At 32.7% G+C, this 27,112-nt stretch overlaps 5 protein-coding genes across 6 annotated transcripts; 1 reads left to right on the top strand and 4 right to left on the bottom strand.

The window, feature by feature from the left end:
* Window positions 1–5,533: 5,533 nt before the first annotated feature.
* On the bottom strand, window positions 5,534–6,469 carry LOC108809638 (transcription repressor OFP6). The gene has a single exon (XM_018581787.2). The coding sequence runs from the start codon at window positions 6,341–6,343 to the stop codon at window positions 5,780–5,782; it is 564 nt and encodes a 187-aa protein (XP_018437289.1). The 5' UTR covers window positions 6,344–6,469; the 3' UTR covers window positions 5,534–5,779.
* Window positions 6,470–8,200: 1,731 nt separating this feature from the next.
* LOC108813617 (HVA22-like protein j) lies at window positions 8,201–10,246 on the top strand. The gene is made up of 6 exons (XM_056989639.1): window positions 8,201–8,255; window positions 8,373–8,471; window positions 8,887–8,943; window positions 9,030–9,093; window positions 9,191–9,412; window positions 9,515–10,246. Exons 1-6 carry the CDS (start codon window positions 8,224–8,226, stop codon window positions 9,797–9,799), a joined length of 759 nt encoding a protein of 252 aa, XP_056845619.1. The 5' UTR covers window positions 8,201–8,223; the 3' UTR covers window positions 9,800–10,246.
* LOC108813616 (protein WVD2-like 4) lies at window positions 10,075–13,029 on the bottom strand. Of its 2 annotated transcripts, XM_018586219.2 has the most exons (11): window positions 12,879–12,941; window positions 12,702–12,769; window positions 12,213–12,467; window positions 11,816–12,130; window positions 11,677–11,726; window positions 11,517–11,603; window positions 11,359–11,439; window positions 11,182–11,272; window positions 11,028–11,099; window positions 10,852–10,959; window positions 10,075–10,745 (listed from the first exon to the last, which is right to left on the bottom strand). In XM_018586219.2, exons 3-11 carry the CDS (start codon window positions 12,366–12,368, stop codon window positions 10,332–10,334), a joined length of 1,374 nt encoding a protein of 457 aa, XP_018441721.1. In that variant the 5' UTR covers window positions 12,369–12,467; window positions 12,702–12,769; window positions 12,879–12,941; the 3' UTR covers window positions 10,075–10,331. The 2 variants fall into 2 exon arrangements, with proteins under 2 accessions (XP_018441721.1, XP_018441720.1); XM_018586218.2 differs by lacking the exon at window positions 12,702–12,769 and having other exon boundaries at window positions 12,879–13,029.
* Window positions 13,030–16,429: 3,400 nt separating this feature from the next.
* Window positions 16,430–17,278, bottom strand: LOC108810796 (RING-H2 finger protein ATL70-like). Its single transcript, XM_018582876.2, has one exon. The coding sequence runs from the start codon at window positions 17,181–17,183 to the stop codon at window positions 16,656–16,658; it is 528 nt and encodes a 175-aa protein (XP_018438378.1). The 5' UTR covers window positions 17,184–17,278; the 3' UTR covers window positions 16,430–16,655.
* Window positions 17,279–25,446: 8,168 nt separating this feature from the next.
* LOC108835971 (E3 ubiquitin-protein ligase PUB23-like) lies at window positions 25,447–27,112 on the bottom strand. The gene has a single exon (XM_018609183.2). The coding sequence runs from the start codon at window positions 27,010–27,012 to the stop codon at window positions 25,786–25,788; it is 1,227 nt and encodes a 408-aa protein (XP_018464685.2). The 5' UTR covers window positions 27,013–27,112; the 3' UTR covers window positions 25,447–25,785.

Below are 27,112 nucleotides of genomic sequence, written 5' to 3'. Positions count from 1 at the left end.
TTGTTCATCATTAATATGAATGTGTTAGTAATACTAATACTCATACTATGTTATAAGTATGTGGCTTGCAAGCTAACTTACAAGCCTAGTTGGATCAAGTTGCAGTGTGCAGATGGAGTTACATATTTTAGTTATTGAATTTTTGGCCCCGAACCTTTGTGGATGGATCAGTGTTTCTAATTAAATCGAACCAAACTGAAGAATCACCTTGTCAGATCGGTCAAATTCTTATTTTTAAAAACATATGGGTTGGTTTGATTCCACAAAAATTATATACATGACCGGTAAACTTAGTCTAGTCCATTGAACCAATTTAAACAGAAACTGAAAATATAATATAGGTTAATAAATAAGAATTGCTTAAACAAACACACCTATACATACATATATATGACGTCATTATGCTCAGACATGCATGTCTTTGGCCTAAAACAGAATTGATATTTTTTTTTTTTTTGAAAACCATTTTACAGAATTGATATTTGATTACCCAAAAAACTTTCTAATCTGAGTAATGATCAGAACTTTAGATTTTGTAGTGGTACCAAGTACCAATTGGTACCATCCACCAGGTGTCTGAAACGAACAAAGTGGCTTCTGATAGAAAAAAAAAGAAGACACTCAAAGAAAAAGAACATGTGATATATTTGGTTACAAATTATTTTGTTTGGATGATGAAATAGAAATAATTTTATTCAAACTTCTCATTTATTTTTTCAGTTGGGTGTACGCAATTATATTAATAAACATCTCATGTTTGATTTGAGATCGTTGAAATTGGATCTTTATTTTTAAAGTTTGTAAATTTTAAAAGAGCTTCGTATCATACATGAACAATTTAATACTAGTTAAATAACGTTTTCGAATGGACGTACAGAGGGAGTGCTTAAAATATTACTCCCTCTCTGTTTTTATTTGTAAGTGATTTTAGTTAAAAGTGTTAGTATCAAGAAAATAATTAGTTTTGAAAAATAGCATTTAATATACAAATTCAACTAATAATTAAAAGGTATGTATTATCTGATTGGTCATTTTATATCTAATTAATGCAAAAGTTACTTTGGATTATATAAATACATTATATTGTGAAACAATAAGTTTTGGCTAAAACTACATGTATAATGAAACAGAGGGAGTAATAACCAAGTGTCTCGTCTACTTTTGGCTTTAATTTTTCACCTACTAATGACACAACGCAGATAAAAAAATGCAGATCAAACAGAACAAATGTAGATAAAAAAAACAAATGCAGATCAAGTTAATTAATAAATTATTATATTTAAATAAATATCAAATTTGAAAATAAAAATTATTTTATCCAAACAATTATATAATTCGAGTTTTTTAATTTACATATCTATAAAGCAAATGATATAAAAATATTTTATCTTTTTTTTGAATATCTTATCTTTTTAATGAAATATTTTATAATAATTTTCTCATTAAGAACTATTCTTGTGATATAAAAAAATAAAAATATTTTTTTTATAAAGTTGTCCATCGATATTTAAATTTTGTACACCACTGTAGTTAGTTTATTTATATTTTGAGTTTTATAACATATATGCTTTTTATTTATATAAATATTGCATAAAAATTATTTAGTGCTGTTTTTTCCTTTTTTAAAAAATAAATAAATCTGTGTGTAACATTTATAGGTAAAAAACAGCAAAGAAAAAAAAATGAAATTCACCCATTGAACCTCAGTATTTAGTTAGACTCGTTTTTCCTTTGTTCGCATGACAGTTTTTTTTAAACACAAATTGAACTGCATGCAGTTCATTAAATATTTTATTATTAATTTGTTGTTCTGTAATTTAATTGTGAATGGAGAACAAATGCAGATCAAACTGCATGATTAATTTTCCTGCATCTCTCCCATGTCTCTTCTGCATCACATTCAGACCCAATATTAACTTTTAAACGATGTGTGAATAAGGTTCTTATACGATGGAAAACAAGTTTGTTAACTATATATCATGGTAATAAAATTTCATAAAAATATATTGAAATTTTTCTTTGTGAGTTATATTCAAGATATAAAACTCAAAATGATGTTTAAAATGTAATAAAAGCAGCACTTAGCACGATTTAAAAAAATTGAATATTTATATTCTAACTAGAACATTAACTTATAATTTTTTTATTGTCAATTCGGCCTTTTTGGTCAAACAATACTTATTCGTGATTCGCACAGTTTATTCTTTCAGTGTTTGGTTGGATTTTAGAAATGTTGCCTAGTCTTTGGCTGAGTATTCCAGCGGTTAAAGTTCTTAACATTGTTTAGTTGAAGCTGATGGCGAACCAGAAATGTAGTGGGACAGAGTGAAGAATTAAGTTACTTGGGGACCAATGTCAAATCTCAAGACAGAAAAAATGTAATTTTCTTGATATGTCTGTAGAACTGAGTGGGTCACTAGGAGAACTAATAATTACAAATATTTAAAAGGATGGATCGTATCCGAAGGTGTAAGAAGCGTCGTCCACAGCATCATATCATCATCTATAGGAAAAAACAAAGTCATGATGAATAAGAATACACAGAGAAAGAAGAAAAATAAGTCATCATAAATAAGTAAGACAGAGGAAGAAGTAAATATGCTGTAGTAAAATGGAACATTGATGTTTCTGCCTCGCTATTTATTACCCTGTTTCTAATTATTACGAATATCAAATCCCAATGCTCTCGCATTTCTTTTACCGTCCAAGGCCAACATGTTCTCTCCTTTTCTGTGAATAGTGTATTCATTACAGAAATACATGGAAATATTGAAAAATATTGTTGTGGGGCAGTACTGAAACATTATGGAATAGAAGTATTAGTACTATTATACTACTACTAGTATTGTATTTTCCTATTTGAACTAGTAATATACTAGTATAACCTAAAAATGAGAAAAGAAGTTATGATTCTACTCTGAAATATATACATGTTTACAATTAGTAACTTGTAAACGAACAGTGTTTTCATTTAATACAATCTTGTTTCAGAGAAATGCTTTTGTTATTTTTAATCTATTTGATACACTAGTAATATGACTGAACAAAAAAAGAAAAAGAGTAATGTATTGCACCCTACCCCCCAATTGGTATTTTGTATTGGACCCCACAATACGAAAGATGAAAGATCAGTTCTAACTTTCAGTAATTGAAACACGCTTGATGGCAGAGTTCACTCATAATAAATTACTGGAAATAAGTACATTTTAATAGTATAGCTAGGTAGTCAATTTAATTATGTTATGCGTCTTCTTATGTATTAGCAACGTCAACAAATCGGTATACAGCCTGAATTTGGCAACAAAAGTATTAACTTTAAAGACTGATATACAATTCAAGATTGGTACTCAAGATATATTAGCACACGGCCAAACTCTTGGTGTGCTGTTAGTTGCAATCTTGATGCCGAATGCTCATCTTCATTAGGTCTCAACATGTTGATACATCTTAAGCTAGCACATGTGTTAGCACAAAATATGTCGTTGCTAGTTTTAAGACATGTACATACGCGAAGACATACTTATTTGACATGTTGGATGATAGTCCTTAATGAGCACTCTTCTAGTGCCTGGTCCCCTCCTCCGCAAACTACCATACAAACGCTTTGGCTCCACACCAAAGCCAAATTGTTTTTTTTTTACTCCAACAAATGCATACTGCAGAGCCAAAATCTACGAACAATATTTTGTAGTGTTTGTAAAGTAAACTCGGGAATGACAAAAAATGTAGGCAATGATATTTTTAGAATACAACGATGTAATCGAAAATCAGTTGACAAAATAGATTTTTATTGAATAAGAAGTCGATTACAAGGAATAGCAAAGAAATTGACTATAACAAAGAGATCGATCAAGATCGGGATCTAAGACAAAGTAAGAAAGGTAAAAGTGTGTAATATACTCTCTCTAGGGTTTTCACTGTATCTCAAATGTTGATTTCTCTTTTCTTTTATAGTCTCGACTCCGTCCTTTCCGTAACCGACGATCTCTGTCTTCTTTATTGACTTCGTCATCGCATCGAACTTCTCTTGCGGGCTTCTCCTTTGCGACCTGCTTTCTCGAAATAGGCTCATTAGTCTAATGGACCGAAATTAGATCCAACACATACTACAAATAAATAACACTCTTCTATTTTTTTTTTCAAAAGTAGTATCTATCTATTTTAGCAAAAAAAAGGGTAGTATCTATCTACTATAGATTCATATAAGAGATAAAATCTATATCTATTTTTTTTTTGAAACTGAAAAAAAAAGATGATTTTATCTATATCTATTTTTAAATAATTTATTTTAAAAGAAAAGATAAAGATTGATTGGAGATGTTCTAATGGCCTATTTGAAAAAAACGAAATAGTGTTTAATTATAGATTTTCTACAAGACATGTGGTTCATATCTGCAAAAATAATAAACCTAAATTTTTCGGCTATAAAAGCTTTTTTATTTACGGGTATTGAAAATATTATCTATCACCCATTTCGTACATTCATCATTCTTTGACAGTGTCTTACGTGATAGTATAGATGATTTAAAAAAATAAAAATTATTACAATCTTAAGTTTCCGCACATCCGTACTTTAAGGATAAATAAACAAAAAGAGTTCACGTGGACTTGTTTTCGGAAGGTTCACGTCGTCATCGAAATGAAAGTCACGAGTGCGCAAAATCTTTGAAATATCTGTTGTTATTCGATTTTGGCCGATTACAACTACAAAAATCAACATATAAGCATGTAGTGATATTAATATTATAAATATTCGATCGTAATTATCTGTATACTGGCTGTAGCCAGAAAATTTGTTGCCATAATATGTAGCATAGTTTCATAAGATATTTCTAAACTGCTTTTATTACGATAGTCTTTTAATTTATCGAAGTTCATATTAGTCCTGAAGCATATTTGCCTCTAACCAGAAGGGAATGCAATTAATTTTGGATCTAACTGGTGACCATCTCGGAAATAGTAGGAACAAAAAGGAAAATAATTGATGGGAATAAAATTATGAGAATGATGAGGAACGGTTATTCCATATCAAATTTACTGAGGAATAAATTTGTTCTTTAATTCTCTACAATAAAAGGAATGAGAAGGAATGACTATTCCTAATGAATGGTAAAATTTGTTAGGAACATTAAGAAATGCATTATTCCTCTTCATTCCTTGATCACCGGTTGCGTGTTATGAGTGAAACTCGAAACTCTACTCTAGACAGTTATCTTCGTGCATTTACATTTTACTTGTTAGTTAGCGTATGAAACTATCTATGATGCTATATACTATACAAGTTTCCGAAGAAAATCTAAATAGAACTTCTTTTGTTGGCAAATACAACTTCTTGAACCAGAGAGAGATAACATCTAGACACGAGTTTTCTTTGTATTGCAAGTTTTTTGTACATAAGTACTTAGTATTTACCCCCAAAAAGATGATACTGTAAGATAGTTTGACGTCAAAGATGCATTATATACTTGTAATAGTTTAACAAAACGTATGTGGTTTTAATTTCAGAAGCATGTCTATTTTTAACAATATCCGAAGACTTTTTAAACAAAAGCTTATAAAACGAAGGGTCATTTTACATAACATTCTACCATTGTTGTCGTTACACTTGGTTCAAAGACAAACAAGAAAATCCCAAAGCTAAGATAAGAACTTAAAAAGCCCAAACCCAATAATATATTGACACATCGGTAGTAGGTAAAATAGATAGCAACGTGTCAATACATTATTGGTGACATGGCATGATACTTAGTTAATACTTAAAAGAGTTACATTGCATCGATCAGTGGTAATGGTGATTATGGTAATCACGTGAGGCCCGTGACGGCCCATGATGACGTACGAGGGGAGACTCTTGGACGCTGCCACGGCGTTTGACGGCGGCGGAGAAAACTCCTTCCCAAATTTCGGAGAAAGCGCGGATGATGATGCTGTGGTGGTAAGGCTCGTTGAGTGAGAGGAAGCAGTTGAGAAGCTCTCTGAGATCGTCTTTGGAGTAAATCTCGTTCTCGAGAATCATCTGAAGCATAGACTGGCGGAAATCGAGGTAAGGGTCATCGGAGTCTTTCTCGACGGCTACAGCGGCGGAGGGTGTGGCGGAGGAGGAAGAGGAGGTGTTGTCGGAGAACCAGTGAGTGGTGGAGGGAATGGCGGAGGAGGAAGAAACGGTGGTGGTGGTGGTGGAGGAGGAGTGGCCGTGGCCGTAAGTAGAGGAGTAGAGGCGGGGCTTTTTGGAGGAACGGTTGAAAAAAGAAGACAAGGTTGGGAACTTACAGTTGCTGCAACCGATGTCTACAACAGAGACTGCCTTAAGGACCATCTTCTTCTTCTTGCTTTTCACCGCCATTGTTGTCTCTTTTGTGATTCTGTCTCTCTCTCTGACTGTAAAGATAAAATAGATTTGAGAGAGAGTGTCTGCTTGGGATTGGTATTAAAGGATGCATGTGGGGACTGTGATGGTTTAATGAGAAGTAAACTCTTTGCACAAATATTTAATTTGGTGCTCAGAAACAATTTGAGATTTCTTGGTTCTCAAAAAAATAACAATTTGAGATTTTTTTGAATTTGTTGAATGTTTATTTTAAACATAAGTATACGTATATAAATGCATGACAGCATGGGCATTAATTTGACGTTTTACTTACTCTACTACTGTAGTATCTTTTTTTAAAGGACTAGATTTATTGAGTTATTTAACTTGTAATAAACTATTTTATCCTGCAGTTTCAATTAAAAAACCATTTTATCCTATGTCATGTAATTGATCATTTATAATGTGTCTCAAAAGTCAAATCTATATGGCTGGCCAACATAAGTTGTAAAACATTTGGTTAATGCAAAGTAGAAGTTGAGAAAAAAAATATGGCTGGCCAACATATACGTCATACATATTAGATTAGTATGCTTCCAAAAGTGATGTACATTCTCCAATTCATATAAAATACTGAATTAAACTATTTTGATTATTTTAAAATGTCACTAGTTATGATTTTAACCTAATTTTCCCATACTTCAAAAGTTCTTAAAAAGATTGCATACAAGTATACAGCACAAGTACAAAGATCAGGTTTTTTGTATGAACATATTCACCTTGTTTCTCAATTGGGCGAAAAATGTCAAATCCAACATGGAAGGCCAGGGGAGTGAATGAGATTTAATATTCAGTAGTCCTAGCCGTAGAACAGACAAATCATTAACATGGATACTAGACGCCGTGAAACAGTCAAATCATTAATATGGTAACCAAAAGTTTCTTGATTTTGAAGTATAAAGTTCTCGTTTTCTTGAGTCCTTTATAATTCCGATTTAGGAATAGGCAAGAAAAGGATCAAAAGGAAACAGATGTTCAACAATATTAGGTTTATTTCACATGTTTTCTCTAACCACGTCTATAAACGAATTAAGTACCTTCTACTCTTCTAGCCTTCTAGGTGATATACACTACAGAGAAGTCTTTATTGTTAATCTCCAAGCACTGAACACTGTAGAGTCTGGACTTTCCGAAAATACCGAGTTTAAATGGGTTCGTATTAGGAAGCCTTATGATCCGTTGATAAATCGCCATTAGATTAACCCAGATAATTTGTTACTCCGGTCCATTTAAGCCCAAAGGCCGTAGCTTGATACTCCCATTACCCTGTAAATTACGAGAATAACCTTCAGAAACGAAGTTTGGAGGTAACGGTCAACCGATAAACCTGTTCCTCGTGCCCCCAAAGATCCGAGTAGCGTATGTGGCAAGAAATAAACCGTTTATTTTTTATTTTTCCCAAACAATTCTAAGCATCTCATATAGTATAAAACATTGTTTTTTCCATCTTTTTTCCTCTCTTTGATATTCAAAGTTTCTGTTTTTTTTTTCCTTTGCTTAAATTGGAGAGACACCCTCTCCTTTGATTTAGGTTTGTTTCTAAATTATATATTTATCTTATAATTTCTTGCAGTGTACGAAATCCAAAACCAATAAACATAGTTTGATATCCTTTGCAGTTTTGATCTTTCTGGGTTCCTCGGAAAAAAGAACAAGTCCATACATTCTTCTTCATACTTCAAGAATCAATACGTGGAGACGAGATCTTCCTAACGTCTTTCATCTTCTTCAATAGGTTCGTCCTGTTAACAATTGTTACTCTGCTAAAAATAACGATCATTTGGGTTTGATGAATCGGTTCTGTTATGTGTTGCGATGAAATGTATAAACAGGAAATAATTCTGATTTGGTTGAAGATGTTGGGAGATTTCATCATCAGATTCCTTGTGTATGTTTTCTGCCCTACCATATATCTTGTCATCCATTTGGTTTATCATAATTGGTTGTCTTAGATAGATTAATGTATTTTATATATGTTTATAAAAATGGTGATATATAATGGCAGATTAATATTAGGGTACACATACCCAGCTTTCGAGTGCTTTAAAACGGTGGAGAAGAACAAAGTTGATATCGAGGAACTCAGATTCTGGTGCCAATACTGGTACTATAAATCGTATCTTTATGTTTATAATAACATTCATATATAAATCCACTGCGCATGTTGTAATGGTTTTAGTTCGGTGAAAATTAGATTTCTTTTGGTTTTTCGATTGTTTTATTTTTAGAAGTTAGAAAACAACAAAATTCGGGTAAGGTTGGTGTTGCTTGTTAGAAAATATCTATAACTAATTTCAGATAGTATTTCCTTCAAAAGTCTCCAAAATATTTTTAAAGAAATGTACTTTTTGTTTCGAACGATTATATGATATACAACTTAGAAATTAATGGTACGTTTCTATTAGAATAATTTTATTGAGACATCATTGTATGTGGTGCACGTTTCACTGTATAGTTTCAAATCAGTATATATTGGAAAAAAATGTCATTTTACTAACCATTTGTGTTTGAATAATTAGGATACTATTGGCGCTAATTTCATCGTTCGAGAGGGTTGGCGATATATTTATCTCATGGTAAAGAAAGATCATATTCATGCCTTAATTCATCTGTCTTTATATATACTCCATTAAAAATTGGCAAATGAAATTATTATTTGCAGGTTACCTTTGTATGGAGAAATGAAAGTGGTTTTCTTCGTATATCTTTGGTACCCCAAAACTAAGGTAATTCACATTTACTTTGTTTGGTGTCAATAATACTTAAATAAATGGTCATCTTATCTCCACTGATTATGTAAAACTCGAAAAAATGGTGATGAAGGGAACGAGACATGTGTATGAGACATTGTTGAAGCCATACATAGCTCAGCATGAGACAGAAATAGACAGAAAGATTATGGAGTTGCGAGCTAGAGCTTGGGACTTTTTCATCTTCTACTTCCACAACTTTGCCAAGGCTGGTCAATCCACCTTCATCCAGGCTTTTCAATATCTACTCGCCCAATCGCTCCGGTTCCCTTCCGCAGCCGCAGCTAACCAACCGGTACACTACTAAACCCATTGGTTTTTATTTTTTGCCTTTTGTCTCTCAGTTCACATATGTTTGTAGTAAATCTTCTTTGACACATTTGTTTTCCTGGTGAAGCCGAACGTAAATGTGAAAACGCAGCCACCGGTGGAGACAGAAAGTGAACCGCACTCACCCCCCGCACCTAGAGCGTTGAACAAATCACTATCTGCGTTGCGATCGTTAGAGAAGCAAACGAGCACGGGGAGGAAATGGCCACCACCGTCGACACCAGGCCGAGAAGCAGCCGGAACGTTCAGCGGAGAAGGAGTAGACATTCCGGATACAATCCCGGGATCACCCATCGCCGAGGCTCGAGCCAGGCTTCGCCGTGCTAACTCCAGGTCTCAGGCCGCAGCATAGTAACGTACATTAATTAAATTAACGTGGAGAAACCCTTTCTAATTTGTTTTATATAGGGAAAGAAAAGTGAAAGTTTTGACAATGTTTGAAAAAAAACAAAACAAGCTGAACTTTTTGTATGTTCTTGTGGTTTTGTAAAATTTAAGCAGAAGAAGTCTTAATGCAAACGAGAACACTTGTGTGTTGGTCAACCAAACCTGGTGTAGAGCTCATTTAGCATATTGTGACGATGGAATTGAATGGTACAACTCCAACACTGTTTTCACTCTTCAAAATTCACACACATCCCGTCCTCATTATACAAATATAAGTTACATTTTTTTTAATCCAACAAATAATATAAACCATAACTTAAATAAAGAAACAATCTGAGGCTTAATTTCCAAAATTAAAAAAAAAAAAAAACAGAGTGACTCTCAAAGTAGACGCAATGCAACAAACTCTATTCACACACTAAAGTTTTTTGAAAAAAAAAGAAGAAGAAGAGATAAGAGATTGATGCCAAGATCCAAAGGCCTTTTCTTGCTTTTTATCAGCCTCCCACAGCAACTTCACTTGTCATAATCTCAGCCTTCACTTGGATGTTGTTGGACTCCGGTTTAATCCCTTCCGGTTTAGCAGCCACGCAAGTAACCTCCTCTTCCTCTTCCTCTGCTTCTTCTTCTTTCTTCTCTTCAGGTTTAGCAGCAGCCACAGTAGAAGAAGCCTTATGCTCCTCTCTTCTTTTCTCTGCTTCCTCTTTCTTCCTCTCTTTGCCCTTCACTGACTTCTCTTGAGCCTCAGTCTTTGGCTGAGACTTTGTTATAGTCTTCTTCAAGCTAGATGATGATAATGGTGAGTCTCTTGGTCTTGCCACAACACGAGGAACAGTCTCACCTCCCGTTGTTCCATCACTGCTACTCTTTCTGCGTCCTAGCTTTGGAGATTTAGGACGAGTAGTTGGTATCTACAACGTTTTCACAAACCACATATTGATATAAACAAAACAACTATAAGTAAAAAAACAAGTATGATCACACACACACAGGAAGAGGAGAGCAAAAGAAGCAAACCTTCTTCAGTTCAACCTTAGGTGGAGGCTCTTTGTAGAAACTAGGCATGGGACCAGCCTTGAACGTCAAGCTCTTCCTCAACCTTTTGATCTCTTCTTCCTGACTCTCCTAAACAAAACACCAAATACATTATAGAAGCTGTCAGATCGATAAAGAGAAGATGTGTTGAAACTAACCTTTGACTTCGCCTGCAAAGTTGTCTTCTCTACCTCCTTGGCTTGGATCTTCTCTTCTAGTTTCATATAGAACTGAAAAGACCAGAGACACAAGTTAAGAGGAGACCATAATCTGCTGCTCTAGAAAGTTAGTTTGTAAAGCATAGCGGGCAACCTCCTTTCGTTTCTCAGCACGTTCCTCCAACCTGAATGAGAATCCAGAAGCAGAACCAACGCTGCTTCTCCTCCCACGAGGTGTTGAAGTTCTGTGGAACATCCAAAACATTATATATATAGAGAGAGAGAGAGACATTAACAAACATAGAATAGAAAATTTAGGAAAATGACATACGAAGTGGTAGTTGAACGGGTGTCGTCATCTTCCTTGCTTGCCACTTCACCTTTCACTGGTTTAGATACTTTCTCTGCCACCCTGTAAGTCATTCACGTTTACATGTTTTACTTCCTTTAATGTACACATAGTCACATCGAACACAAAGAGGGACTTACACAGCGGTGGCTGATGAAGCATCTTCAGTGTTCTTGCTAGCCACTTCATCTTTAATGGATTTAGAAGCTTCATCTACCACCACCAATCTGCAATTAAAATATTTGCTTAGTTTGGCTTATATAATACATATTTGAAATAAAGAAAGCATTTTTGACTCACTTGGAAGCAGGGACTTTAGCTGCTGCAGTCTTGGAAATGGGTTTCACAGGCTGGCACAGAACAAGGAGAAACCAAATAAGATATTATTGCTTATATAACAAAAGACATATTGAGAAACATAGCTCCAGTGTGTACTTACTAGAGTTTGCTTTTTGAGGGGTGCAGCAGATACTAAACTGTTGCGTTTGGTGGAGACACCGCTGCTTGGAGACGCAGTTGCCTTGGGTCTGGAACCGCTTGCAACTACGGGTTTAGGAGTAGCCTTTGGTGTTGTTGTTGTTGCATCGATGCTCTTTCTAGTGATATCATCACGAGCTCCTCCTCTAGCTGGAAACGAAGAGCTCTGAGAAAGGAACCTTGGGCTCCGAGAAAAGGTCCCTGGCTTCTTCTTAACAACAACTCTATTAGCTGTTTTACTCTTCACCGAAGCACCAGGCTCAGGGAGTTCAGCTTCCTGCAGAGAACGACAACACGAGAGAGATGTTAGACTACTGTCACTGACAAAAACACGAGTCCTGTAAGAAGCATTTATATACCTTTACAGGAACAGTTTCATCAGTTTTCTCGGTAGATAAGTCAAGAACCTCAGCTACGTTCTTGTCTTTGGAACTCCCAACGACATCAACATTCTCTTCCTCTTTCTTTGATCCATTAACATCAGTCGCATCTTGGATAGGTTTCTCAGACGCCATTCAGACACAAAGTAAATGTATAATGCTCACAAAGATGATGAAAGAGAGAACTCAGCTCAGATCTTTAATCTCTTAAGGAGCCACCCATTGTTCTTCCATCTGATCATAAAGAACAAAGCAATGCTTGATGTCAACAAAATCACTGAAAAGTACACTCAAAAAAGTCTGTCTTTTTTTCTGTCTGCACTTGATAATTGATTTAAAGCAGAAGGTATCAAATCGAATTTAAAGTTTGTTTTAAGCATTAAATCAAATAATAATTCACATCCGTTTTATTTGAACCAAAACGGTTAACTATGCTGATCATCAAACTATTCAGCAAAAAGTATGAACCTTTGCTATTGTCAATTCATGATTAGGACAAAGCTAAAACATACCCCCACACGAGTCGAGATCGAAATCTAGATATGAAGCAAGAAACACAAAGTAAGAATCAAGTCATTACAAGTTCCTAAGACTAAAAGTGAGAACACAGTGAACGAAAAAAAGGCAAAAGTTCAGATATATTACCTCGTTGATTGATTAAGAAAGGTATATGCTTTTCTATCAATAAAGCTTTCGTATGGTTGTGGCAAAGAAAAAAAAAAGACTCTGTGTGAGAGAATGAGGAGAAGGAGAGAGATGATTTGCTTTTTTCAACGCCAAATGAGAGGAGATGTAGACAAAACGACGACCAAATGACCGAAACGCCCCTCGTCTATTGTTATGTCTTTGACCTTTATAAGACTCTTCGTCGAATAATGGTTTTTTTTTAACTCACGCCGAATAATGGTTTTTAAAAATAGTTATAAGACGGCTAATTAGTAGTTTTATTTATATATATATATATATATATATGATGTATCATCATAAATTTTGTTGTCAACCATGATTCAATGAATATAAACCAACTGACTTAACACAAATCGCAGTTATAAATTGATTTAAGCATTACATGCTAACTAGTCTGTTTTTATTTTTCTCTTAAAATTTGTTTCTGAGTAAAATATTGAATTTTTTTTGTTATGACGCTTTCGATATTTAATTCTTAACTAGAGCCTAAACCCGCACACCCGTGCGGGTATATTTTAATTTATTTAAATTTTTCATTTTGTTTATATAACAAAATTATTTAAAAAAATATATAACTTAGTTTTGTATATTGTGTAACTTTATTAGCAATGTTGGTGGACAATTTTTATTTGATTTTTGTTTATATGAAAAATAATTAAAGATTTTATTTACAATATATAACATATATATTATGTAAATTTTGTATATTATGTAAAGCGGTAATGATAAACATAAGAGAAAGGAATCTCTATCACTAACTTTAAGTGAAATTTTTTATTTTTCTTTGATTACAACTCAGAATCTACCTCATAAATAGTATCATTCATTTTTTAAAAGATAGATTAAATGGCTATTAATTCTTTGATTATTGTTTGTTAAGATTAAGCTGTACAGATTTGTACCAATATGAAAAGAATTCGTTCATTTGATGGTATTAGAATAAAAACTCTCATATTTCAAATGATAGATTGTCATAATTGTAGAATCAATTATATCAAAGGTATATTCTTGTTTTTAATTTTATAAACTTGATTTTATAATAATTATATTAAGGCTAGTACAATTTCTTGTTAGTTAAGAAAACTTTTGAGAATAAAAAAATTTGATATATTTATGGTTAGTGTGATTGAAATTAATTAAGCTCACCTTAAGCTAAGTTAAATTAGCGTGAATGATATTGATTTTTAGGAAACAAAGACACTGATTTTAGGAATATTTTGTGGAACAATAATGACATTGATTATATCAGTTACTTCCAAAATAAATAATATTTATTATATTAATTAACTCAATGGCATATCATTGTAATTATTGAGAAACATTTAGGGTTAATTCAAATTTGTACTTCAGTTTTAATAGAATAGATTACGCAATATGTGTGTGTGCAATCAACAACAAAGAAAAGTCACTAAATGGTCAAAGAGTGAGTGAAGGGTAGAATGGTCAATAGACAAGAGACGGAGCCAAATAATTGAGATTGGACAAAGCAGCACAGTGTCGGAGAACGTGGGGGAGAGGAAGAGTGAGGGTCTTCCGTTACAGCGAACCCATTACAAACAAACAAGCCCCACGACATACCCGCCGCGTGTGGACCCCACTCTTCCGTCCGTTATTGCTGACGTGTCACGACCATTTCACATGATTGGTCTTCGTGTTTGGGCCCCTTCCAGCCCCGCTTGAGCTGTCTCGTTCTTATTACCAAAAAAAAAAACTGTTCCACATAGGTAGTGAACTGTGATTTCCCACCGTCAGATCTTTTGAGATTGTGATCACCGAAACGGACCCCACAGTGTTTCTATGCTTTTGTTCGGTAATGTTTAATGTATTATTCTTTTACAATAAAGTAATTTCGAAATGAAGTTAACTTTACTCCAATCTTATTTCTTAAAATAATTAACCAAATGTAATTGAATTACTTACGATTGTAAAAAGATTTTATTGCAAAAAGAGTTAAAAATTGAAATGAAGTCAGAGATGTTATTAAATGTGGTTAATTTTTCTTTAAGAAACGAAGGAAAACTGATCTCTTTTCATATACTCTTTTTAATGTAAAGGAAAACTGATCGCGTTTGCATTATCTAACAATATTTTTCTGTAAAATCATGTGCGAACACTCATTTGAAACCCTACTAGTGAAATACATAATAATGTATTAAAAAGTAGATAGCGGCGCATGAGGAGCAACTTTCATTGGAGTTGATTAAGGAGATATTTTCTCTGTTTCTGCTTCAGAGTTGTTTGCAAACGATGTACAAGACGTAAGGAAACGTTTTAATTCATCCTAACAACGGAATCCACGAATTATCAGGCGCCTAGAAATAGGCAACAAGTACACTACTACAAAGATGAACAAAGGTAACAAAGAAACAAGAATCTAGCTGCACATATATACACAGAAAACATGCAAGTAGCAACAAATGAAATCACTACAAAGATGACAGAAAGCAACAAACAAACAAGAATCTAGCTGCTTGATATACAGAACCTGTCATGTGATACTAACAACTTTCATCTATCTAAAGTATTCAACAGAGAAAGAAGATGTTTCTTGAGGCATACCTAGAAAAATGCAAGTAATACAACACTCTAAAGATGGAAAAACAATACATTACACAGAAATCATGGCATGCTTTTACTTAATTTAAAGCTATAATACCTTGACTGAGCTCAAAGATTTTTCTTGAAGAACAAAAAGAAGAATTTGGCAGTCTCTCTGGTGTGTTTTTATTAATTCTCGGAGGGCCTTTGTTTCGTGAAAATTATGATGAGCTTGGGGCTTCCCAACTGTTCTTAAACACGGTCCATTTTGGCCCGATTTCGAACATTCGTTAAAATCACCCAATTAACTTCAAAGCTCACCTAAAACCCACTAAAATTAAAACACCCCAAAGTCCAATACACCTCCCTAAAATCCTTTTCATCACTAATGTATGTGTATATAGATTATATTAAGAAAGATATACAATAAAAACTCTATAAATTGATAATGTTGGGACTATGAAATTTTATTAATTTATAAAAAAATTATTTTTTTAGATTTCTATATTTTAGAATATTTTAAAAAAAAAAATAAGAAAATTTGTTGATTATGTCATATATGTATTAATTAAATTTTAGAAATTCGATTTTTATTTCTTTTTTAATAATATTTGGTGTATACAAAATATGTGTTATAAAACTTAAATCTGGTATTTGATATAATTTTACTAGATATTATCAAAAACATATTGAAGTGTTAGAAAAAAAGATGAGTTTCATTGTGAATATAAAACAGTAGTATAATATTTGTTTGTATTTATATAAACCTTATATATATAACTTATTAATTTATATTTTAGTGGGCTATAGCACTTTCTAAAAATATTATCTTATTTTTATTGATTTATATCTTATTTTAAATCGAACCAAAAATTTTATTAATTTAGCGAATTTATTAATTTACCGAATTAAATCTTGATAATATATCAAGTCCCTCTCGACGATATTTAACACGGCATTAGTTAATTTTTCTCGCTACCTACGTAGAATTCAACTTGCCAAGAAAAAATCAAAGCAATTTATCCAACAAAATTGTGAACCTAACTCTTGCTTTTCCTTCCTTTTACATATTTTGGGTTTCAAATAATATATACAACGATCAATTTGTGACCAAAACAGATTACTTGACAAGGAAGTTAAGAGGAATATCTCGAAGGTTAGGCTTGACTTCGAGTAAGGATTCTCCGGATATAATAATTAGGGCATCCTGGTGGTGGCCACGGAGGAGGCTGTGTGGACAACCTCGGCGAGGGGAGTGGGTTGAGGAGTAGGAAGCGGCGAAGTACGGCAGACAGGACATGTAGGATTGAGTTTAAGCCACATGTCGACACATTTGAGGTGAAAGAAGTGGTTGCAATCTGGGAGTTGCCGCAGCAGATCATTCCCCTTGTAGTCTCCTAAGCATATTGGACAACACGACGACGTTGAGTTTCCCTTCGCTTCTGAGTAGAGGATCTTCGGGTAGCTCTGAATAGTGACATCGTCAAGACCGTCGATGATGAAGTGGTGATGCACACGTGTCCAATCTGGAGTGGTTTGTGATGGTGAAGTAGAGAGATGGCTACGTCTGCAGAAGTAGGAGATGAGGGTGATTGTGGTGATGATCAGGAGGAGCACTCCGATGGAGAATCCGATTCTATATCTGAATCCTACGATGTCTTCTGTGCCAGGGAGGTGATGGTAGCCTGGCATCGCGGGAGGCGGAGGCGTTTGGAAGGCGTTCATGGCGGTTGCGGTGTGAATTGTGATGGTTTTTATTGAATGGATTTTTAGAGGAGGAACAATATAAATACTGTAATAGAAAGATTTCAGATATTCGAATATGACTGGATACTGAAGCAGCTTAAGATTATCTAAGTCAACGCTAAGAGAAATATAGTGTTATTTTCAATCCACACTAGAACATTATATTAAAACTATTGTTTTTTCCACTGAAAGTTTTCTAACTGAATACTAAATCTCATATTATTTGAGGGCAATTAATTCATATCAAATTTCTTGAGTGGTAACATTCACAAATACTAAATATTAGCAAATAAATAAATAAATATCAAATGATAAATATTAAACATAACCAAATTTAATTAATATACATAAATAAAAATATTTTTTATGATGATACTATAGTAATAAAATATAATTGTAACACTAAAATGATGATACGAGTCTGGTTAGAGTTGCTCTAAACTTTGTCAAAGTAAACATTGTGTGACTTTTGGTTTTGGCACCATCCCTATTCCATTTTCTTTTCTAAAATGAAGTAAAAATGAATATGGAGTAAAATATGTTCTAACCATACTTTATTTTTCACTCTATAATAAAATTTACTTCATAAATATATTTTTTTGTTCATCATTTTATTATAAAGTGAAAAATATAGTTGGATTGGAGCATTTTTATTTCATATTTACTTTTATTTTTTTTTTAGAGGAAAAAATTAAGTTTTATATTGGAGATGCTTTAACTAGTCTGTATATGCAATTTCTAATTATAATACTGTAAATATAAGTTATATAAACACAAACAGATTAATCCATATACTAAGTTGCTAATAATAATACTGTAAATGTAAGTTGTATAAACGCTGACACACTAATGCTTTATTTTACGTCATTATAAGATTTTTTTGTAACTTAGGCTTTCAAAAATATATAATCGAAACACAAAAGACATGATAAGATTGTAGCCCAAATTAGATAAATACCGTTGATTTCACTCTTATTAAAAATAAAATTCATATAAATAATAATGTTGCAATTATAATATTTTATTACCTACAGAGTTCTTATTTAAATATATATATATATATATATATATATATATATATATATATATTGAAGTATCAGATTCAGAGAGTTATCAATTTTATTTTATTTGATATTTTAATGTATTTTTGAGTACATATCATATAATACAATTAAAAATTTAACTACAATTCAGTAAAATAGCACTAAAATAATAAAATAAAATTATAGAAGCAATTATTTTAGGTAATACAATATTTTTATGTTTGTATATAACATTTAGTTCGTAAAGAACATAGATGAATTTGTTTTTAATATTAGTTTTTCTCCTTTCAGAATTTCTGGGATCTCTCCACGAACCGGAAACAGTAAATTGATTTGTCCTCTGCAAAAAGAAAAGAATTATCTAAAAATGCCACAATAAACTTTATTTTTGTCGGCTATAACAATATATAATTCTTTAGATACTACTCGAGGAAATTAAATGTAACGATTTACAGATATTAACATCTGTGTCACCTAAGTTTAGATGTTGACAAAAGAAAGATTGAAAAGGAAGTAGCCCTTTTTTGTCAACAGAAAAGGACAGTAGCCAAAATCATACACACCCTCGAATTTTTTATACTAGGATCAGAATTTTTTTTTCTTGTACTGGAATTATAAATTTATAACTATAGAAAAATGAGGCTAAAACTAATATAAATCTCAAGATTTAAAGATAAAAAAACATTTTAGTTATATCATTAAATTTTATCTTTAATGTTTAATGATTATTTTATGAGGTCAAATTTACATTTTTAATGTGGGTCAGTCAGTACACATTTTGTTTAAACAAAACATTTTTTAAAAAAGTGGTGGGTCAGCTGACCCTCTCCTAGTTAGCTGCCTCAACCCCTGCCCTCAACGGAAGTATTTAGTAGGGGATCTAGAAATTGAAATAATTAAAAAATTGACAAGAATGGAGAGTGCCCTCAACGGAAGTATTTAGTAGGGGATCTAGAAATTGAAATAATTAAAAAATTGAAAAGAATGGAGAGAGAAGAAGAAAAAAATGTTGCTGAAGAACTCCAACAGAAAACAAAGAGATACTTATCTAGTGTTATAATTGGACTACTTTATTTTTGTGATTAAAATTTAACTACTAATTACAAAAAATAATATTAAGACAACTCTAAAACTAAGATAATCTTCTTCTCTATTTGACACTTCACGGCCTAATAGGATACTGCACCAATCACACCTGGTATGGTAGACAGTTGTTATAATAACTTTAACTAGATCTTGATCCGTGCGATCGCACGGATATGATGGACAGTTGTTATAATAATCTTAAATGCGCCATTTCATGCCTTCTTGATGTGATTTTCTTTTTAATAAACAAAAATGCTTATAATGATTGAAACATCATAACAAAACGTATATACAGGTATATTTGAATTTGAATATATATAAGAACGAAGACAAACCGGATGTAAACGTGTACAGCATACATTTTAAGAATGGTATTCTTATAGTAAAAAAATTATCGTAAGGGGGTCTCCAACTCTAGATTTTAATAACTGTTTTCTATAATTTTACTTTTAAAAAAAAAATTAAAGACCATAGAAATATGTATATTGATTATTTAAAATTTAAAGATTAATATATATAAATATATACAGTAAAACCTCTACAAATTAATACTCGATACATTAATAATCTCTATAAATTAATAAATCTCGTCGGTTCCATCTTGGACCAGTGTAAAATATGGTACAAATTTAGGTATGGAACCGTTAAAAGGAGCGTTCCAAGTCTTGGTAGTTGAGAACTTGAGATGCACATCTATTTATAGTTCTAGCAATATTAGTACGTAGTTGAGAAATGTACATCTATTTATATAGTTCTAGCATTAGTAATTTATCAAAAGAAAAGAGCAGTAGCATATTTTTGGGTGATGATTTTCGTAGACTTTTTAATGTGGTAGTATATTCATTTAATTATTTGATATATGGTTGAAAGTTGATACTAAACTAGGTTTAAGTTTCCTTCTTCGTACAGTGACACACAATACAAAAAAAAACGTCAGCGATCTCCCTACAAAAAACAATGATGTTGAGACTGGGAACCGTTAGAGAGAGCCGAGCGTTTGCGCCAACAACAGGCTGAGGTAATGGACAATTTAGCTCCTCGCTTGTTAGAAAAAAAAAGTTTAGAGAACCCCTGAATTATTTGTACAACTCAGTTTGTTGATTGTTTCTTGGTTGTGTCGAAGTCGTGGACAATGAACATAATGAAAAGAGTATTAGTTAAACTCCACGAAACCAAGTAGACTTAGTTTGATGCTAGTCAGCTTCGTAGGAGTATTGGAGGGTGTAGTTAATAAAATAATTAATATGAATCAGTTCATTTCAGATGGAGATTCTTGATGAGAATTAATGATCGAACAAGATTGAACAAATGAAAACAGGAGAACAAGAGATGATACGTTTACCAACAAAAACAAAAAAAAAAAGATGATAATTAAGCGTAACTTTACCCGGTCAGAGATCAGCAAACACCATCTGATATGTCGTATGAGTACTTTTTGCATGGTGAGAACAGTAAGCAAATTGTAGTTAGCAATGTTCCTTTGCCAGATTATCAAGTAGATGAACGACATGGATCCACCAGAAAGAGGTTACATGACATGCCACTAGTAAGCAAATTGATACTCAAGAGTTGGCTGCTCAATAGCTTAAGCTCTTTTTCTGTAGATTCAAATCGGAGACAGAGAAATTTGGGAAGTCTTTTAGAAACAAAACAAGAAGCAAAAAATGACCAACATGAACGTACAGCACCTCTTGAATTGAAAAGACCTATTTTTGATTCCAATGTTTCGGTTTCTCATGAGAAAGAAAAATTCAGTGTTGCACACAAGGACATGAAGAAAAAACTTAAGGTACACATGGCTAAAGCAAACTGTACGCACTAGGGAATATGTGGGTTCAGGACATAACAGTTAATTGTTTCAATAAAGGTAAATGACAGTGTTAAAGCACTTCAAGCTTTCATAGAAAAGCTATCTGCTTTCAAAATGAAACCGGGTTCCTTGATTCTGTGTCAAAAATTCAGTTAAAGTTTTAGTATGATTTTCGTCTCTCTGTCTGTCAGTTATTTTAACTCCCCTCTCCATTAACAATCCCTAGCTATATCTTTGAGCAGTGTTGATCTTACTGATATTGTGTCCTGTGTTTATTTTTCAGGTTTTGGTAGTTTAAGGAGAAGTTATTGGCATCCTTCAGAGATGAATAACCTCTGGTTGCATCTGAGGAATGATCAAGAAATAAAATCGTCTTAATAAAATGCAATAAATTTGATAGTCATAATACTCATACATTTCAGTTGACTCAAACCAAAGATAATATTTTTGATATACATATATTCACCTTGTCAATAAGAACCTATGTAGGTAACCAAATGTTTCAAGACGATAACCATAATCCCGCCGTTCCAATTTCTGCCACAAATATGTCCAACTATGTCTGTCACTGTCAAAAACTGCAAAGTTAACTATTTTGACTATTTGTGGCCATGAATTTATATGGACAGAGACTGACAAATAGGCTTTAAGTTTTATCTGCAAAGTATTGGTTGGTTTTGAAACTATGTACAAAAGGTTTTGGCAGTTTTGTCAAAACCATACGTTGAATATTTGATGAAGTTATAAAAGGAGAATAGTAGTCAGCGGGTCAAAGGTCTAAAACTATAGTCGTAGAATACGTGTCTCCGTTACGTCCTTAAATATTTAACCGATTTTAAAATCACATGTGATTCATTTAGTTTTAAGTTTAAGCCATACGTTTGGAAATTTGCGCTCTGTATGTCTAGTTTTTAGTATATATTGGTACAGCGATCGAATAAAAACGTCTTCATTTGCGGCGTCAAAATTGTTTGGTAGTTCAAGCCCGATCCATGTATGCATATCTAGTGCATGCACAAACAATGGCGCGTGTCGTGTATATACGAATACTGAACCGTATATTTATATAAGGGTTAAAAAAACTTAAAACATAGAGGCATGGATATTGGATACAGATAAGAAAAAGAAAAAAGAATTATTATTGAATATGTGGATAATAGTATTATTGTTCACGAGGGTAGACTTAATGTAGCAATAAATTTGGTTGTTGCAATTACTACTCCAAGTCCCGTGGAAAGGGGTGGGACGATGTACTCCATACGTATAAATTGAAAAGCATGTATAGAGTGTATTATATACGGCGCTTTTAAATTTTAAGACAAGAGGGCATTTAAGGTTCGTATCCACAATATCTAATCTATTAAATTAGAATAGCATCTTGACAAAAAAATAAAAAATAAGAATAGTAATTATTCCATTTCAAAATGATCTATATTTTAAAAAAATATTTCTAAAATATCCATACTTTATATTTTCAATGTATGTTTTTTTGCAACATCAATGTATGTAATAATAACAAATTTTAAATTTTAAAAACATTATTATATTTACTAAATTATGATTGGTTAAAAATCATAAGAAATAGCTAAACATATAAAATAATACATTTATTATAAAAAATCGTATTTTTCTAAGAAGTGTGAAAAATTCTAGAACATACATCTTTTTAAAATAGATGAAGTATTTTTTATCTATTGGTAAGAAATTATCATTTAAATTTTAGATGACCATACGGAAAGTGACAAATGTCATATCATAAAAATAATCTTATCATATATGCTAAGAAAGTTAGTAGAAAAAATTAAATCAAATATCAAATCCAAACAATATATTTGTGCAATAAATCCAACTACTATCAAAAATCCCTCAAAACACGAGTTTAAATCCAATTTTTTTTCAAAGCCCAAAATTCTATTTTATATGAATTTAGCTATACTTTGTATTTTTCAGTAAAAAAATATTCTTTGTTAAAAAAACTATACAGAAAATTCCACTTAAAATACTCGTTATATTTCGCTTTTTAATTACATACTAAAATAATTATAGAACCCACATAAATCATATAAAATATAAATCGAATATGTATGCTAAAAATGTCATTTTTAAAATGAGTTAAAATTCAGTAAAATGTAGATTCTTATATACCTAAAACAAAAATGTTAATGCAATTTAAATTATTACCAAAAGACAAATATCACATAGGTTACAAATAAAAATAAAAATATGTTTATTGAATAAAATTTTATATGAAAATTTATCCGCCCTTCAAACGCATGTAAAAAACTAATACTTACTTATTATTGGGCCATCAATGCTTTTGGAAACTTCTTTTTATCATTCTTATAAGATTTTTTAATTAACTAAATCGCAAGAAGACAAAGGTGAGAACCTTTAGTCCAGCCCCTTAGGGTGAAATAGCAAGAAATCAGATTTGGAATATTAACATTCGCCTACGCAAGATTAAGTCATATTTATCGTGAACATTTACATAGATATGAATCTATGTTTATGTCAATCTATATACTAATGAAATGATCTATTTGTAGAATGTACTTATGTTTAGGATTAGCAAACTTTTCTATGTCTGAGATATTTTTAAGTTAATTAAATAAATACATCTTTTTATCAAAAAAGAAATATAACTTAAAGATCTATAAATCTGATACATAAGTATTAGTTTGCTAATCCCCCCCCCAATCAAAGGCGTTTCTCGTGTTATTAGCTCGAGAGAGACTCCATTACGGTACATTATCAAATTACGTCACATAAAATAACATTTAAATCTCTTTTTTGTCGACAAAAACCAAAAAATATTTAAAAAATAACATTTAAATCAAAGAATACAAATACAACTGTTTTATTTATCGAGTTGAAGACTTTTAAGTTTATATATTTATTTATGAGTAATGAATCTCACTCTCTACTGTTCAACTACAGCTACATCCTGTTAATATATACTCCTTTCGTTTCTAAAAAATCCACGTTTTGGAAAAAAATTTCGTTTCAAAAAAATTCATTTTTATGTGTTTTAATATATTGATTAATGATAAATTGTACATTTTGAAAAAAATATAATTGTATTTATTAAAATCTTATTGATTAAAAATTATGGAAAATAGTTCGATAACTATAATTTTATGTTTTTTACATCTTTTATAGAAACGGAGTATTTATTTACAAGGTATGGTCCAACTGGACCCAATTTTTGTACTTTTAAAAGTATCTAGATTTTGTAAGCTGCTCGCAATATATGCTACTACTATGTTTTTGCTAAAATAAAAAGTGATCACTATTTCCTTTTCGCTATACAACACCCATTTGAAAACAACGGGAATGTCTTTACTTGTACTAAACCGTTTTTATGTGATATGGGTGGGTGGCATGATTCAACGCTAGCATGCGCCTGGTTATTTTCGGTGTCAACTTCTTTGTTCTATTTTTCTTTGGATGGCTATTATTGTATTCTATATAATATATAAAACTGTTTCTTTATTTTATAAATCTTTCTTAACTTTTTTGCTTTCTTTCTTTGTTTGATCATCTTACATTAAGATCTACTTATATAGATAATAGAAATCCTAACTTATCCTATTACACAATGATCTAAGATTTTATCTTTATCCTAAACCTATTAATTATTCAAATTTCCTTTATGGATAACTTGTTTACTAAGTAACCACTTGAAGCTTATTCAACATATATTTCACATAATTATTGCTTCACTCTCTACTTGCGTCTCTAAAATCCCTAGTCCATGATAATTGTACTCTTTTTTTTATAACCCAGAGTATTTTAGTCATTAGATTCAATGCAAAAGCATATTCTATTTAACCAAGCGAAGAAAATTTAGTGGTCTTGAAAATTTTTTGGTCCCAATACGGATCTGGATTCGAATTTCGTCGGCTACTGACACGTAAACTAAAAACGTAGGCTGCAAATACGTGACTAGTCTGGACCCACTTCTGTAGGAGCCTGAATATCTCTGTATAATCCAAAAAAACATATTCTATTTTGAACCAATTAGTATACTAGTCATTAGATTCGATGCAAATGCATATTCTCTATGATTATTTTTTCAAAAGAAAGGCATTACTCACAAAAAAAAGAATGAAATTCAACCCGATACCATCTGGAATTTGCAACCATAGTGTTAGCTTTTGCCTTTGTATTCTTGCAGTTACAAACGAGATATAACTTGACCAAAAAAATAAACATGCCTTGGAATAATTAATAAATTTAGTACTATAACAATTTGATCTAAATTTGAATGTTATAAAACTGATCTATGCATCTTATTTATCGCTAGCCACTAGGAAATTATTGTAGTCGAAAACTTATAATAATGGGGTAGGATATATTAAAACCTCCATGCGACAAATAGAAGCGTTTTCACAATATTGAACAAGTGGGAATATGCATGTAACATGTAATTTCATTCATATCATTGCAATTTTTATTAAGAATATTTTGATGATCAATTCCCTCTATTATCTACATCTTGAACATCAAAAGTATAAAAAGAAAACCAAAAATATAGGTTTGATTCCAACAAACTTATGAAGAATAATTACCATATAAGCGTTCGTACTTGTTGAGAATCAGACTCGTGTGTATGACTGTACGATGCGTACTTGGTTTTTCATCACGAGGGATACGCAAGAATCATGTTCCTTGTGAGACAAGGCGAGTCCTTCCAAACTCTAGCGTGCAACTTAAGCAACTCCTTTGCCTTCTCTTTAGTCTTACTTCCACAGCTAACCTGAAGCACAAGACACAACTTTGCTACAACCCCCAACTGTAACATCTCGTTTAACAAAGCCGGCGTCGCACAGAACCTCCCAACCGAATACAAAACCCTAACAGCTCTATCGCTTGTTGTCTGAGAAACCCTAAGTATCTTCTTGCACACCACTGCTATGGCTGCTCCGTGGTTCAAGAACTCAGCTCGTCCCTCCGCACACTGACACAATATATCAAGAACAACCATCGCCATCTCAGGACCTCTCCTATCTGATGTGAAACTCTCGTCCATGAGACGCTCTATTATCATAGAGATCGCTCCAGCTTCCACGGCCTTGTGTCTGTTCCTTCCCCATGGACATACGTTCACCAATATATGCATCGCCGCTTTCGTGGCCTTGTGCGAGATCCGGTCGTCTAAGATCTGGACGACCTCATTGAAAACCGCTGGCTTCAAAGTCATAATCTGCATTGGATCCGCTACTTCAAGAATATTTTTTAGAAGCAAAGTCGCATAGGCTCTTGACTCGTAGATCCCTAGCTGCATGATCTTCATCAACGAGTTCACAATATCGTTACCTTTCTTGTTGTTTAAAAGATTCTTGAGGACTGTCTCTGAAGCGTCGAGATGGTAGAGTAAGCTGAGGGCTTCGTCGGTCAAACTCATCGAAGAGTCAAGCCCGTTGTTGCTTACGATGGTGGCCAGGAACTCCGGTACTCCCGCCGCCTCCAGACACCTCTTGTTTGCAGTGTTCTCGGACACAATCTGACGAAGTCGTTGGAGGCACTTGACCTTGTTTTGATGAGAAGAGGCTGAATCTTGTATGAGCTTTTCGATCTCAGTTTTAGAGATCGGAGATTTCGGGGTGGGGATCCTCTCTATGCCGTAGGATGCGTTTAAAGTGCACCAAGACTGGATCAAACGGCGAAGAGTGTGGTTCGGGGTGAGATCTACGTCGGTTATGTCTTGTTTGGTAACCGGGCACGAGCTCTTCTTTGCTGAAAAGAGCCATTTCTCGATGCTGTCTCTGTCGTAGGTTATTCCGGTACAGACTATCACCGGATCTTTCATGATCTCTAGAGAGATGGGGCAAAGGAAGAACGGAGGAATATCGATCTCCTCATCCATTAAGGGGTTGAGAGTTTGACGAGAGCTCTAGTGAGTTATATTGATCAAAGAAGCTAAGGAAACAAACACAAAAAAGTATCCTATATTAGGAAGATGAGAG

Source organism: Raphanus sativus, chromosome 6, assembly GCF_000801105.2.
Source record: "Raphanus sativus cultivar WK10039 chromosome 6, ASM80110v3, whole genome shotgun sequence".
NCBI classification, from domain to species: Eukaryota; Viridiplantae; Streptophyta; class Magnoliopsida; order Brassicales; family Brassicaceae; genus Raphanus; species Raphanus sativus.
This window is presented reverse-complemented; position numbering and strand designations above follow the sequence as displayed.